Genomic DNA, 11232 nt, shown 5'->3' on the forward strand with positions numbered 1-11232 from the left:
TAAAACAAAATGCGATACAGTATATATGCTTAACTGTTATGCATTATTTAAACATTTTTTTATGTATTTATTAATCAATAAGGCTCATTGTTCATTCCAAACAGGTTTTCTATTGTGTTAGCATGTCACTTTCTTCCAGAGTAGAACATTGTTTATTATGCTAACACATGTGCTAACATTATAACATGGACGCTAGCCAGCACAATAGCAGATTATGCTAGCATGTCAGCTTCACATTGTTGTTTCCAAGCAGAAACCGATTCCATTTGTTAGCATGGGTGTTAGCATGTTCCGTTGTTTCCGGGCAGGAAAAAAAAAGGAAAAAAAAAAAGGACACGTTTTATTGTTGGGCCTCCAGCGGGAAGAGCAGGAATCCACTAAAGACGCTGAAGCTGCGCGCGTCATCGTACAGCCGGTAGGTGGCGGGGAGGCTGAGGCGCACGCGGTCTCCGGCCTCCAGCGGGATGAGCGCGCCATTGGTGGCCGAGGCGTAGCCGCCGTGGTCGTTGAGGTCCAGGCTGGAGACGATGGGCTGCTGGTTGCGGTACAAGGTGACGCCCATGTAGCCTTTCAGGAAATCGGCTGCCGTGAAGCTGAACACGTAGACGCCGCCCACGGGGGCCGTGAACACACCTGGGGGCAAAAAAAACCAAAATGGCCTAGCCCATCTTTGGTGACATTGTTGTTATTTGCCGTCGTTCTTATCGACAGTCGTCGCTGCCGTTGTCGTCGTAATCATCGTGACTGTTGCCGTCTTCATCGTCGTGATCGCCAGGATCATCATAGTCATCTTCATCATCCTCATAATCGTATCATTATCATTGTCACTGTCGTCATCATCATCATCATAAACGTTATCATTGTCACCGTCATCATCATCATCCTCATAATCGTTATCATTATCATTATTATCCTCATAATCATCATCCATGAGGCTGGCGAGTCACCAAATATCTCACCCGAGGTCTCGTCGTACGCTCGGCCGACGTTGGTAAAAACTTTGGAGAAGATCAACGTGGTCTCGAGGTCGAAAGGCCCCACGGATCCCGAGTCGGTGAGCGCGGCGGCGAAGGCTACCTTGGCCTCGCCTGTCGGACGCCAATGCCGATGATGTCATCATCAATGACATCATCACCCACGCAACAACAACAAAAACAACAACAACCAAGCGACACAAATGTACCGACCTGACGTCTGCATGCGACGCTGCTCCAAAACGTGCAATCGCAACATCAACTCTGCGAAGGGAAAATCATGTCATTGTGAGAAACACAAGCAGACGCACGCACGCACGCACACCTTCAGTTGTCGCCTTCAAGTCGATCATCTTCTGCTCGCTTGTGTTTAACCTCCCCAGCAACACTGATACACAACAACAACATGAGCGACATGAGGACAAAACGAGAAAACACAAGCGAGATCAACGCAGATTGAGCAGACATGACACCAAAATGAGTGGCATGAGGACAACATGTATGACATTGGGAACATGTATGAGAGCAATATGAGAGCAAAATGAGTAACATGAGAATTAAATAAATGATAGTGACAAGGGGGCAATTTGAGTGACATGAGAAATATGGAAGACGCAAACTGCCAAAATTAAAAATAAATAAATAAATGACTAAATGAAAAATAAAAACGGATACAAAAAAACATAATTCAAAAATTAAATACTAAATAAATAAATAAATAATACTAAATATATAAATAAATATACATGAATCTCGTTTTCTATTTTTAGTTTTGTATTTATTTTTACTTTATATATATATATATATATATATATATATATATATATATATATATATATATATATTTATTTATTTATTTATTTTTTTATATATATATATATATAAAGTAAAAATAAATACAAAACTAAAAATAGAAAACGAGACTCAAAAAATAAAAAATAAATGCATAAATAGAATTAAATATCAATAATCAATAAATTAAAAAAAAGCTCAGCTCTCACATTTATTTCTTTCATGCTGCAGACACGCTTGAATAACATTTCGACTTAACAGAGCGTCTGCAGTATGAAATATTTATATGCGAGAGCAGAGCAGATTTATTGATTGATTGATATTTAATTCCATTTATGTATTTATTTGAACATTTATGTATGTATGTATATATATATATATATATATATATATATATATATATATATATATATATATATATATACACATATACACACACATATATATTTGTTTTATTTCCATTTATATTTATTTTTCATATTGAATTTTTAGCTTATATTTGATATTTTTATACCCGTTTTTATTTTCCATTGTAGTGATTTATTTATTTTTTATTTTGGTTCTCCATAGAGAACATGAAAGTTACATGTTACAAAAAGTTACAAAACAAATGGCATGAGCATTGCATGAGAACAAAATGAGTGTCGTGAGATTGACAACTGAAGCGAGTTGACAAACCTTCAGTGTTGTGGATGTTGCGCGTCAGTCGCGACTCCACGTCGGAAAGTTGCCTTGTCTGGGCTGAAAGGTGTCAGAGATGGATGATGTGCGCAATTTCTCATGTTCTCATACAAAATTTCTCATGTTCTCATACAAACAATCTGCCCACGCACTCACTGACCTGAGCACTCAGTCCTGAGTTCATCCATTAGTTTTTCACTGACGTTCAGTCGGCGCGCCAAGGCTGCACGCACGACAAAGTGTGACAAGATGAGGACATGAGAACAAAATTAATACATGAGAGCAACTTTACCCGCAAAGTTGTGGATGTCAATCAATCGTGACTCCACGTCGTAAAGTCGCGATGTCCTGGCTGAAGGATGTCACAAGTGATGATAATGATGTAGCTCATTGAACACATTCTCATGCTCTCATACAAACTCTCCCACTCACTCAAACACTCGCCTGAGCATGCAGTCTTGAGTTCTTCCAGAAGTTTCTCACTGGCGTTGAGTCGGCCTGCCAACGCTGCGCACGTGATTATCAACAATCCCGACACATCAAAACAAGAGAACATGAATAGTGATATGATGAGTGTGAATGAGAATACATGAGTGTAACATGGAGAGCATGAGAGTGGTGAGAGGGCACCTGCGTTGTTGTGTGTCAGTTGTGACTCCATGTTGTAAAGTTGTGCTGTCTGAGCTAAAAAAGGACGTCATGGCAACAAGAGTGCTGATAATCATGTGTGCACGTTCGCATACATACACACGCACACCCCCACACACACACACCTGCGCATTCTGTCTCGAGTTCTTCCAGGAGTCTATCACTGGTGTTCAGTCGGACCTCCAACACTGCGTAAACACACACACGATTCATCAACATCTCAACTCAGTCACATGACAACATGAGTGACATGACAACAACACAGTAATGACACGAGAACAAAACTGGAGTGACATGAAAACATGAACGTGACACGAAAATGAGAGTGACATGACATGAGAACATGACATGAAATGAGAACATTATATCTTTAGAACAACATTTGACAAAAGGAAAATAATGGTGACATGAAAACATGAGAGCGACGTGAACAATATGAGAACATGGTAGTGAAATAAGAACAAAACTGGAGTGATATGAAAAAAACATGTGTGATATGAAAACATGAGTGACATGACATGAGAACATGAGATAAAGTGAGAAAACTAACTTGAGAACAACATATTGACAAAAACAAAATAACATGAGAACGAGGTAAACAATGAGAACATGAGAACATGGTAGTGAAATTAGAACAAAATTGGAGCGATATTAAAACGTGAGAGTGACAACACAAAAACATGACTTGAGAACATGGTATTAACATACCAAAATAGTGACATGAAAGCATGAGTGGTGTGACATGAGTGACATGAGAACATGAGTGACATGACATGAGAACATGACATGAAATGAGAACACTAACTTGAGAACAACAGACAAAAACAAAATAGTAGTGACATGAAAACATGAGAGTGATGTGACAATATGAGAGCGAGGTGAACAATATGAGAAGATGAGAACACGGTCGTGAAATGAGAACAAAATTGTAGTGACATGAAAGCATGAGTGCCGTGACATGACACTGATGTGAACAATATGAGAACATGAGCAAAATGAGAACAAAATTGGAGTGATATGAAAACATGAGAGTGACATGACACAAGAACATGATAGTAACTTGAGATCATGATATTGACATAAGAAAATAATAGTGACATGAAAGCATGAGTGGCGATGTGACAACATGAGAGTAACGTGAACAATATGAGAAGATGAGCAACATGAGAACATGAGGGAAATGAGAACAAAATTGGAGTGGTATGAAAACATGAGCGTGACATGACACAAGAACATGATAATGACATAACAAAATAGTAGTGACATGAACGCACGAGTGGTGTGACAACATGAGTGACATGAGAACATGAGAGTGACATGAGAACAGCTTGCAATTACCTGCAGTGTCGCGCATCGTTCGAGACTGCCAGTCGAGAATGTCGGAAAGTTGTGTTGTCTGAGCTGGATGAATGGATGAGACGACAAGGGTTGACGATGATCATGCGTGCACATTCTCATGTTCTCATCACCTGCGTTGTTCATCCACAGATCTCCAACTTGACCTTCTGTGAGCTTGAGTCTTTCCGTGACCGTCAACAACTCGCCTAATATGAGTTACACACTTGTGTTACTTGCATATGCACACGCACACGCGCAACGGAAACACACCTCTGCATTCGGTCCGGAGTTGCTCGTGAAGTTTCCCACTGACGTTCAGTCGGACGTCCAACGCTGCGCACAACAACGTCAACAACACAACGGTCACAAGACAACACAAGAACAAAACATGAGAACACGATAGCGACATAAGAGTACCTGCTATGCTGTACGTCAGTCGCGACTCCGCGTTGTCAAGTTGCGTCGCGTGGGCTGAAAGACGTCATAACAAAGTTGTCACATATGTTCTCACATGCGCATATACTGTACGCTAGGGCTGCACGACATTGGAAAAACATGCGATATAGTTGCTGAATATAGCGATATCGATATTATTGCGATATTCAACATGTAACTAAAGAAATTTTTATTATCGAATAAAAGAATTACATTCTTTTTCACGCGGCAAAAATAAACTCAATGTATTCTTAATTAATTGTCGATAATATTCAACTATTGGATGGCAGTGCACATTTTCGTTAAGTACACTGTGTACCAACTATGTTTTACATTTGCATTATTCGGTTCGAAAACCCATGAAACTAGGGGCGTGGAAACCAAATAAAAAGAGAGGGTGAAGAGGGGATTTTTTTTCCAGTAATGAATTGTATCAGTCAGTTCCTCTCCTCTCTGCTCGCGAGTTTTGAACCGAGTGTCTTCTCTCCTTTTTTGTCACGTTTAATAAATGTCAAACAGGTAAACCTGACAGTCTGGCTGGTTAAATTCAGATAAAAGCATTAAATTCCATATCCTCCTGACTACCAGCAATTCAAATTTGTCCTCTGTAGTGGACATTTTTAAACCTGAAAATCTCCCACCCAGTGCATATGATTGAATTAACTCTGTGCTCTATTTGAATTTGAATTAACTCTGTGTTTTTTCGAGGACATTCAGAGCTTTCCAATGATGTCAAATGTGTAGGGGTGGGTGGGGCTTTGCTACCTTTGATTGCATCATAAAAGAAAATGGCTTCCCTCAGCGCAAACACTTTTTAGAGAAGAGGAAAAGTAAGTGTAACACTTTTTATTGAACAAATTTAGGCTTTACATTTTAGCGTTTTTTCTATAAGACTCTTAAGAACACATTAAAGTATTGTTTGAATTATTTGAACTGTATTTGAGCCTAGCATTTAAGTTTTCAAAAATGTCCTCTGTAGTGGACACATCATAGCTTAAAAATAAAAACTTTTTTCTCCAAAATTTCTTTTGCAGTATTCCAGTTACTTCACAAAGATTGGGGAATATCAAAATAAACATGATTGGACAATATTTTTTTTTGGTAGTCGGGAGGATAAACTTATTGCATGTCTTTGCGATATGCATTTTGCATAAGTCAATATTGCGGTATCGATATTTTTTCGATATATTGTGCAGCCGTACTGTACGCACCTGCGGATTCAGTCTTGAGTTCATCCAAAAGTTTCTCGCTGAAGTTGAATCGGCCCTCCAATGCTGCATGTGCATTTCAACGACAACAGTCACACGACAACGACACGATTGAGACATGAGAACGACGAGTGACATGAGAACATGAAAACAACAAACAATGATTTGTGTCTTAAGAAGATGGACCTGAGTTGAGAACCGTCAGCTTCTCCACCCGAGCCTCAGCCGTCCTCACGCTGCCCTCTAGAGCTTCAAGTGGCACATTGCATCCAATCAGCTGTGAGCTAACATGTTAGCGTGCTAACATGCTAATAGCGTGTTAGCATACCTGCGGTGTTGTTGCAGATGTTGGCGAGTTGCACTTCCATGTTGGAAAGTTGACTTGATTTGACTAAAAAAAATCAAGAGAACCTGAGCAGAACTGCTTACAGTATGTTTTGAGTTTTTAGCCTCCAGAGTTGAGACCTCCAGAGCCAAAACCCCCAGAGTACAGGACTCAAGTCAAACGTGGTAGGTCTTATAGATGCCCGAATAACTGACTGAGGTTCTCTTTCTAGAACAGGGATGGGCAATCTCAGTCCTTGAAGGCCGGTGTCCCTGCAGGTATTGGATGTTTCCGTTTCCCAACACAGCTGATAACGATCCCGTTGATTGGAATCAGCTTGTGTTGGAAAATGGAAACATCCAAAACCTGCAGGGACACCAGCCCTCGAGGACCAAGATTGCCCATTCCTGTTCTAGAACCTTTATGAAGCTCACCTGACTTGTCAGTCCACAGATCCGCCACACGGTTTTCCACCACGCTCAGTCGCACCTTCAACCCTGTAGACCAGAACCATTTCAGTGACACACACAACACACACACACGTGTATGCACATAAGGATCATGTGTTTACCTTCACTTTGTGTCTGTGTGTCATTCAGCGTGTTCACCACAGCAGCTGAAAGCAAACACATGAAACCAGAGACCTGACCACCAGAATCAAGCCCTCCAGAGTTAAGATGTCCAGCATCAAGACCCCCACAGTCTAGCCCTCAATCATGAAGACAGAGTCTAAACATCAAAGTACAGATTTGCAGAATCTAAACTTCCAGATTTAAAACCTCTCAACTCAAGGCTTCACGAGTCAAGACCCTCAGACTCAAGACATCCACGGTCAAAACTTCCAGAGTCCGTTCCTCCAGAATTTAGAATTCCATAGTCTTGGCCTCCAGAGTTTCAACTTCCAAAAGACGAGACCACGGCAATAAACGCTTAGGAAGCAAGAACTCCAGAGTCAAAACCTCCAGGATCTAGAATTCCATAGTCTTGGACTCCAGAGTCTAAACATCCAAAAGACAAGACCTGGGCAATAAACGCTTAGGAAGCAAGAACTCCATAGTCTTGGCCTCCAGGGTCTAAACTTCCAAAAGACAAGACCTCTGCAATAAACGCTTAGGAAGTAGTGTTGTTCCGATACCGTTTTTTGCTCCCGATACCGATACCGATACCCAGCTTTGCAGTATCGGCCGATACCGATACCATACCGATACTTAAGGGTTTTTTTCATCAACATGAAAAAGCTGTCCTGCCATTGGTTCAGAGCATTCAAGGGCCAATAGGATATCTTAGATCGGCATGCAGTGAACATGTCACATACCAGTGAATGGCGTACACCAGTAAGACACAAGATGCTGCATCCAAAATCCTATATTAGCATTGGAATTAATGGTATCGGCATGTTACTTGTGAGTAGTCATCGATACCGATACCACTGGTTTAATGCAGTATCGGCACCTCTGCCGATACCAGTATCGGTATCGGAACAACACTATTAGGAAGCAAGAACTCCAGAGTCAAAACCTCCAGGATCTAGAATTGCATAGTCTTGGCCTCCAGAGTCTAAACTTCCAAAAGACAAGACCACGGCAATAAACGCTTAGGAAACAAGAACTCCAGAGGCAAAACCTCCAGGATCTAGAATTCCATAGTCTTGGCCTCCAGAGTCTAAACTTCCAAAAGACAAGATCTCGGCAATAAAACCTTCGGAAGCAAGAACTCCAGAGTCAAAACCTCCAGAATCAAGATTCCGGGCCTCCTACAGAGACCTTCAATGCATAGTTACCTCTGATGTCTTGTAGTTGTCGTTCACCTGTCATCACTTGGCCCTCGAGGTGCACAAGTCGAGCATGGAGAGCACTCATGTTTTGGTGTATACGTGATGAATCTGAGAAATAGGGAGTGAATGCCATCATCAAGACCTCAGATCTTCACACACTAAATACACTTCTGTGGTTTAAGTCATCTCACACGATCTAAGTGGTCTAGACGTACATGGTCAAGGTAAACTCACGTGGTTTAACTCAACTCACTTGGTATAAGCAGACACATTGTGCAAGTGGACTCTGGTGGTCTGGGTGGACATTCGAGTGGTGGTATAAATAGTTGAGTTGAGTTTAATTAGATTTACATGGTCTTTACACTACATGGTCAGGAAGACTCAGCAATATCATCATGGGCATCAAAGCCTCTCACCCAGAACCGGGAGTCTCACCTGTGTCCAGACGGGATTCTGGCTCCCGCCGTTGGCCATCTTTGTCTGCAGTCGAGGCTGTCGTGTGACCCCGGCTGGAGTTCTGATGGCCTTGGACTTCAGCCTCCTCCACTGGAAAGAATAAAGAAAAACTGAGAACAAACTTCTACTGAACCAGGGTCAGGAAACAGGACTTGTACCTGAGCTCCTCTTCCTCAGATTTTCCACCAGGCAAAGTCGAGACGCCAGAACTGTAAACACACCAACAAACCGATGTTGTGGGATTTGTGAGGCTGGTTTCCGATTGGATGCCTGGATCTTTGAAATTCTGAACATCACCTGAGCTCTTCCTCTTGAGCTGATCCAGGGTGCTCTCACTGGCTCTCAGCCTCGTCCTCAGGAACGGAAGGTCGCCGGCCAGAGCTGGAAATCATTTGTCATGCTTAGCAAACTAGTCGGTAGATGTCACGGTCACACTTAGCGACCAATGAAACAGACGATTTTATTCACCTGATGTCTTCCTCTTCAAGTCCTCCACAGAACTTTCGGTGGTGTTCAGTCTGGACTGCAACCTTGACATTTCTTCTGGAGTAACATACACCCAAGATTTGTTACCTTACTGAGAGATGCTGCAAAATCGGATAGGCAATCCAGAGATATTAATGAGAACACCGCATAGACCCTCTTACTAGAGGTTTCTGGTTGCTGGCTAGGGATCACCGAAAGCCGGCTGATATTGGTCTATATCAGTGAAAACTGTCGAAACTGTTTTGACAGGTTGTCGTTAAAGACTGTACCCAATGAAACCCCTTACTCATTGGCTTGTTTTTTGGGGTAGGGTAGTGGTCTCCATTGTATCTTGCCTAGTGTCCCCATGGAGAACAGTATAGAAACAACCCTACCTGGTCTAAGGTAACTCACTTAGCTCGTGAATTTGTGTGGTATGATGGAAGTACATGTTCTAACTGGATGATGGTCGCCCAACATTTCCCAAACTGCACATTTTTCTTCTGGACTTTACAGTGCCAACTAAGAAACATTTGCACACTGAAAAACTTGAGAAAATTCTTGATAAAGAAGAAAAAAGTTGGAAAAGATGTTGGCCATCAGACTAAGAGAGTCCCCTTTTGACCCACATGATAGTCTAAGTGACGTTAGAGATACAAGATCTTGATGGACTTATATAGAATGATTGGGCTTAAGGGGTCTAAGTTACCTCACATGGTCTAAGTCAGGGGCTGGGATAACTCAGTCCTCGAAGGTTTTGGAGGTTTCCCTCTACCAGCACAAGCTGATTCCGATCAACAGGATCGTTATCAGGCTTATGCAAAGCTTGCTGACGAGCTTATCGTATGTCAGCTGTGTTGGAGAAGGAAAGGATCCAAAACTTGCAGGACTGACCCTCGAGGACCGAGTTTGCCCATCCCCTGAGTTAGAGATACAAGGTCTTGGTGGACTTCTATAGAATAACTAGGCTCAAGTGGTCTAAGTGACCTCACATGATGTAAGTCAGGGGTTGGGCAACCTCGGTCCTCAAGAGTCGGAGTCCTGCGGGTTTTGGAGTTTTCACTCTTCCAACACAAGCTTTTTCAAATCAACAGGATTGTTATCAGGCTTATGCAGAGCTTGCTGACGAGCTGATCATATATCAGCTGTCGGAGAAGGGAAACATCCAAAACTTCCAGGATTCCGACCTCCGAGTCGAAGTAGACACTGAAGTCTTCTCCGTGTACTGACCTTGTCTGTGCTCCTCGCTCCTCTTAAGGTCCCCGTTGATTTGGCTCACCATCTTCTTGTCTGCCTCAACCTGGACCTGCAGCGAGTCCACAACCTGCCTCTGCTTCTCCGCCGCCTCCTCGCGGTCCGCCAGGCGGTTCTCCGCAGTCCGGAGGGCGTGCCGTTGCTCCACTGCGGCTGCCTGTAGACTGAGGACCATCTTCCTGTCCACGTCCATCTGCATCTGCACGGCGTCCAGCCGCTGTCGCTGCTTCTCCGCCGCCTCCTGCCCGTCCCTCAGGCGACTCTCGGAGGTCCTGAGGGACTGGCGCTGGTCCACCACTGCCGCCTGTAGACTGAGCACCAGTTGCCTCAACCCCACCAGCTCGGTCCAGATCACGGGCAGTTCCGGGGGGACCGATGAGTCCTGTGTCATGGTCCGCGTCCTGAAGGAGCGGTCCCGGTCCCGGGTGGGAAGCAGACCAAAGACTTTGGACGGGCCCATGAACAGGAGCAGAAGCGCAGCGGCTGCGCAAAACTTCATTGTGACCATTCAGAGCGGAACCCACCTGACTGACACCCACACGCTTTCACACACAAGCGTAGCGATGCCGCTCGTGTGGTTTTAGTAGCATTGGAGGGCGTCGACATGTCCCACAATGCAATCGTGTCGCGTGAGTGGGCGTCAAAGTGATATTTGTTAGCAGATTAAAGGTCAGGTGACCCGTTAGGCTTCTGTTTCAGCTTCTGCACATACCAAACATCACTTACATGCTAATCCACTAATCGCATACATTTTACAATCACCAGCATTACATTCTCGTACTAGACTACCACACTGGAATATTACACTATTATTATTTTATTATGTTATTACTATGTTATTACACTTCAATATATTACTACACTACTACACTGAGCTATTAC

At 43.0% G+C, this 11232-nt stretch overlaps 1 protein-coding gene across 11 annotated transcripts; it reads right to left on the reverse strand.

The window, feature by feature from the left end:
- Window positions 1-36: 36 nt before the first annotated feature.
- Window positions 37-10957, reverse strand: LOC144031178 (uncharacterized). Of its 11 annotated transcripts, XM_077538007.1 has the most exons (26): window positions 10875-10957; window positions 10327-10751; window positions 9100-9174; window positions 8929-9012; window positions 8790-8840; window positions 8611-8721; window positions 8182-8283; window positions 6973-7017; window positions 6836-6898; window positions 6405-6467; window positions 6263-6325; window positions 6080-6142; window positions 4851-4904; window positions 4704-4766; window positions 4565-4639; window positions 4434-4496; window positions 3221-3283; window positions 3078-3131; window positions 2892-2954; window positions 2740-2799; window positions 2608-2670; window positions 2445-2507; window positions 1300-1362; window positions 1188-1238; window positions 960-1088; window positions 37-633 (listed from the first exon to the last, which is right to left on the reverse strand). In XM_077538007.1, the coding sequence occupies exons 2-26, from the start codon at window positions 10739-10741 to the stop codon at window positions 341-343; spliced, it is 2292 nt and encodes a 763-aa protein (XP_077394133.1). In that variant the 5' UTR covers window positions 10742-10751; window positions 10875-10957; the 3' UTR covers window positions 37-340. The 11 variants fall into 11 exon arrangements, with proteins under 11 accessions (XP_077394133.1, XP_077394126.1, XP_077394124.1 ...); XM_077538000.1 differs by having other exon boundaries at window positions 2892-2945; window positions 10327-10936; XM_077537998.1 differs by having other exon boundaries at window positions 10327-10936.
- Window positions 10958-11232: the final 275 nt, after the last annotated feature.

Source organism: Festucalex cinctus, chromosome 12 (genome assembly GCF_051991245.1).
Source record: "Festucalex cinctus isolate MCC-2025b chromosome 12, RoL_Fcin_1.0, whole genome shotgun sequence".
Classification (NCBI taxonomy): domain Eukaryota; kingdom Metazoa; phylum Chordata; class Actinopteri; order Syngnathiformes; family Syngnathidae; genus Festucalex; species Festucalex cinctus.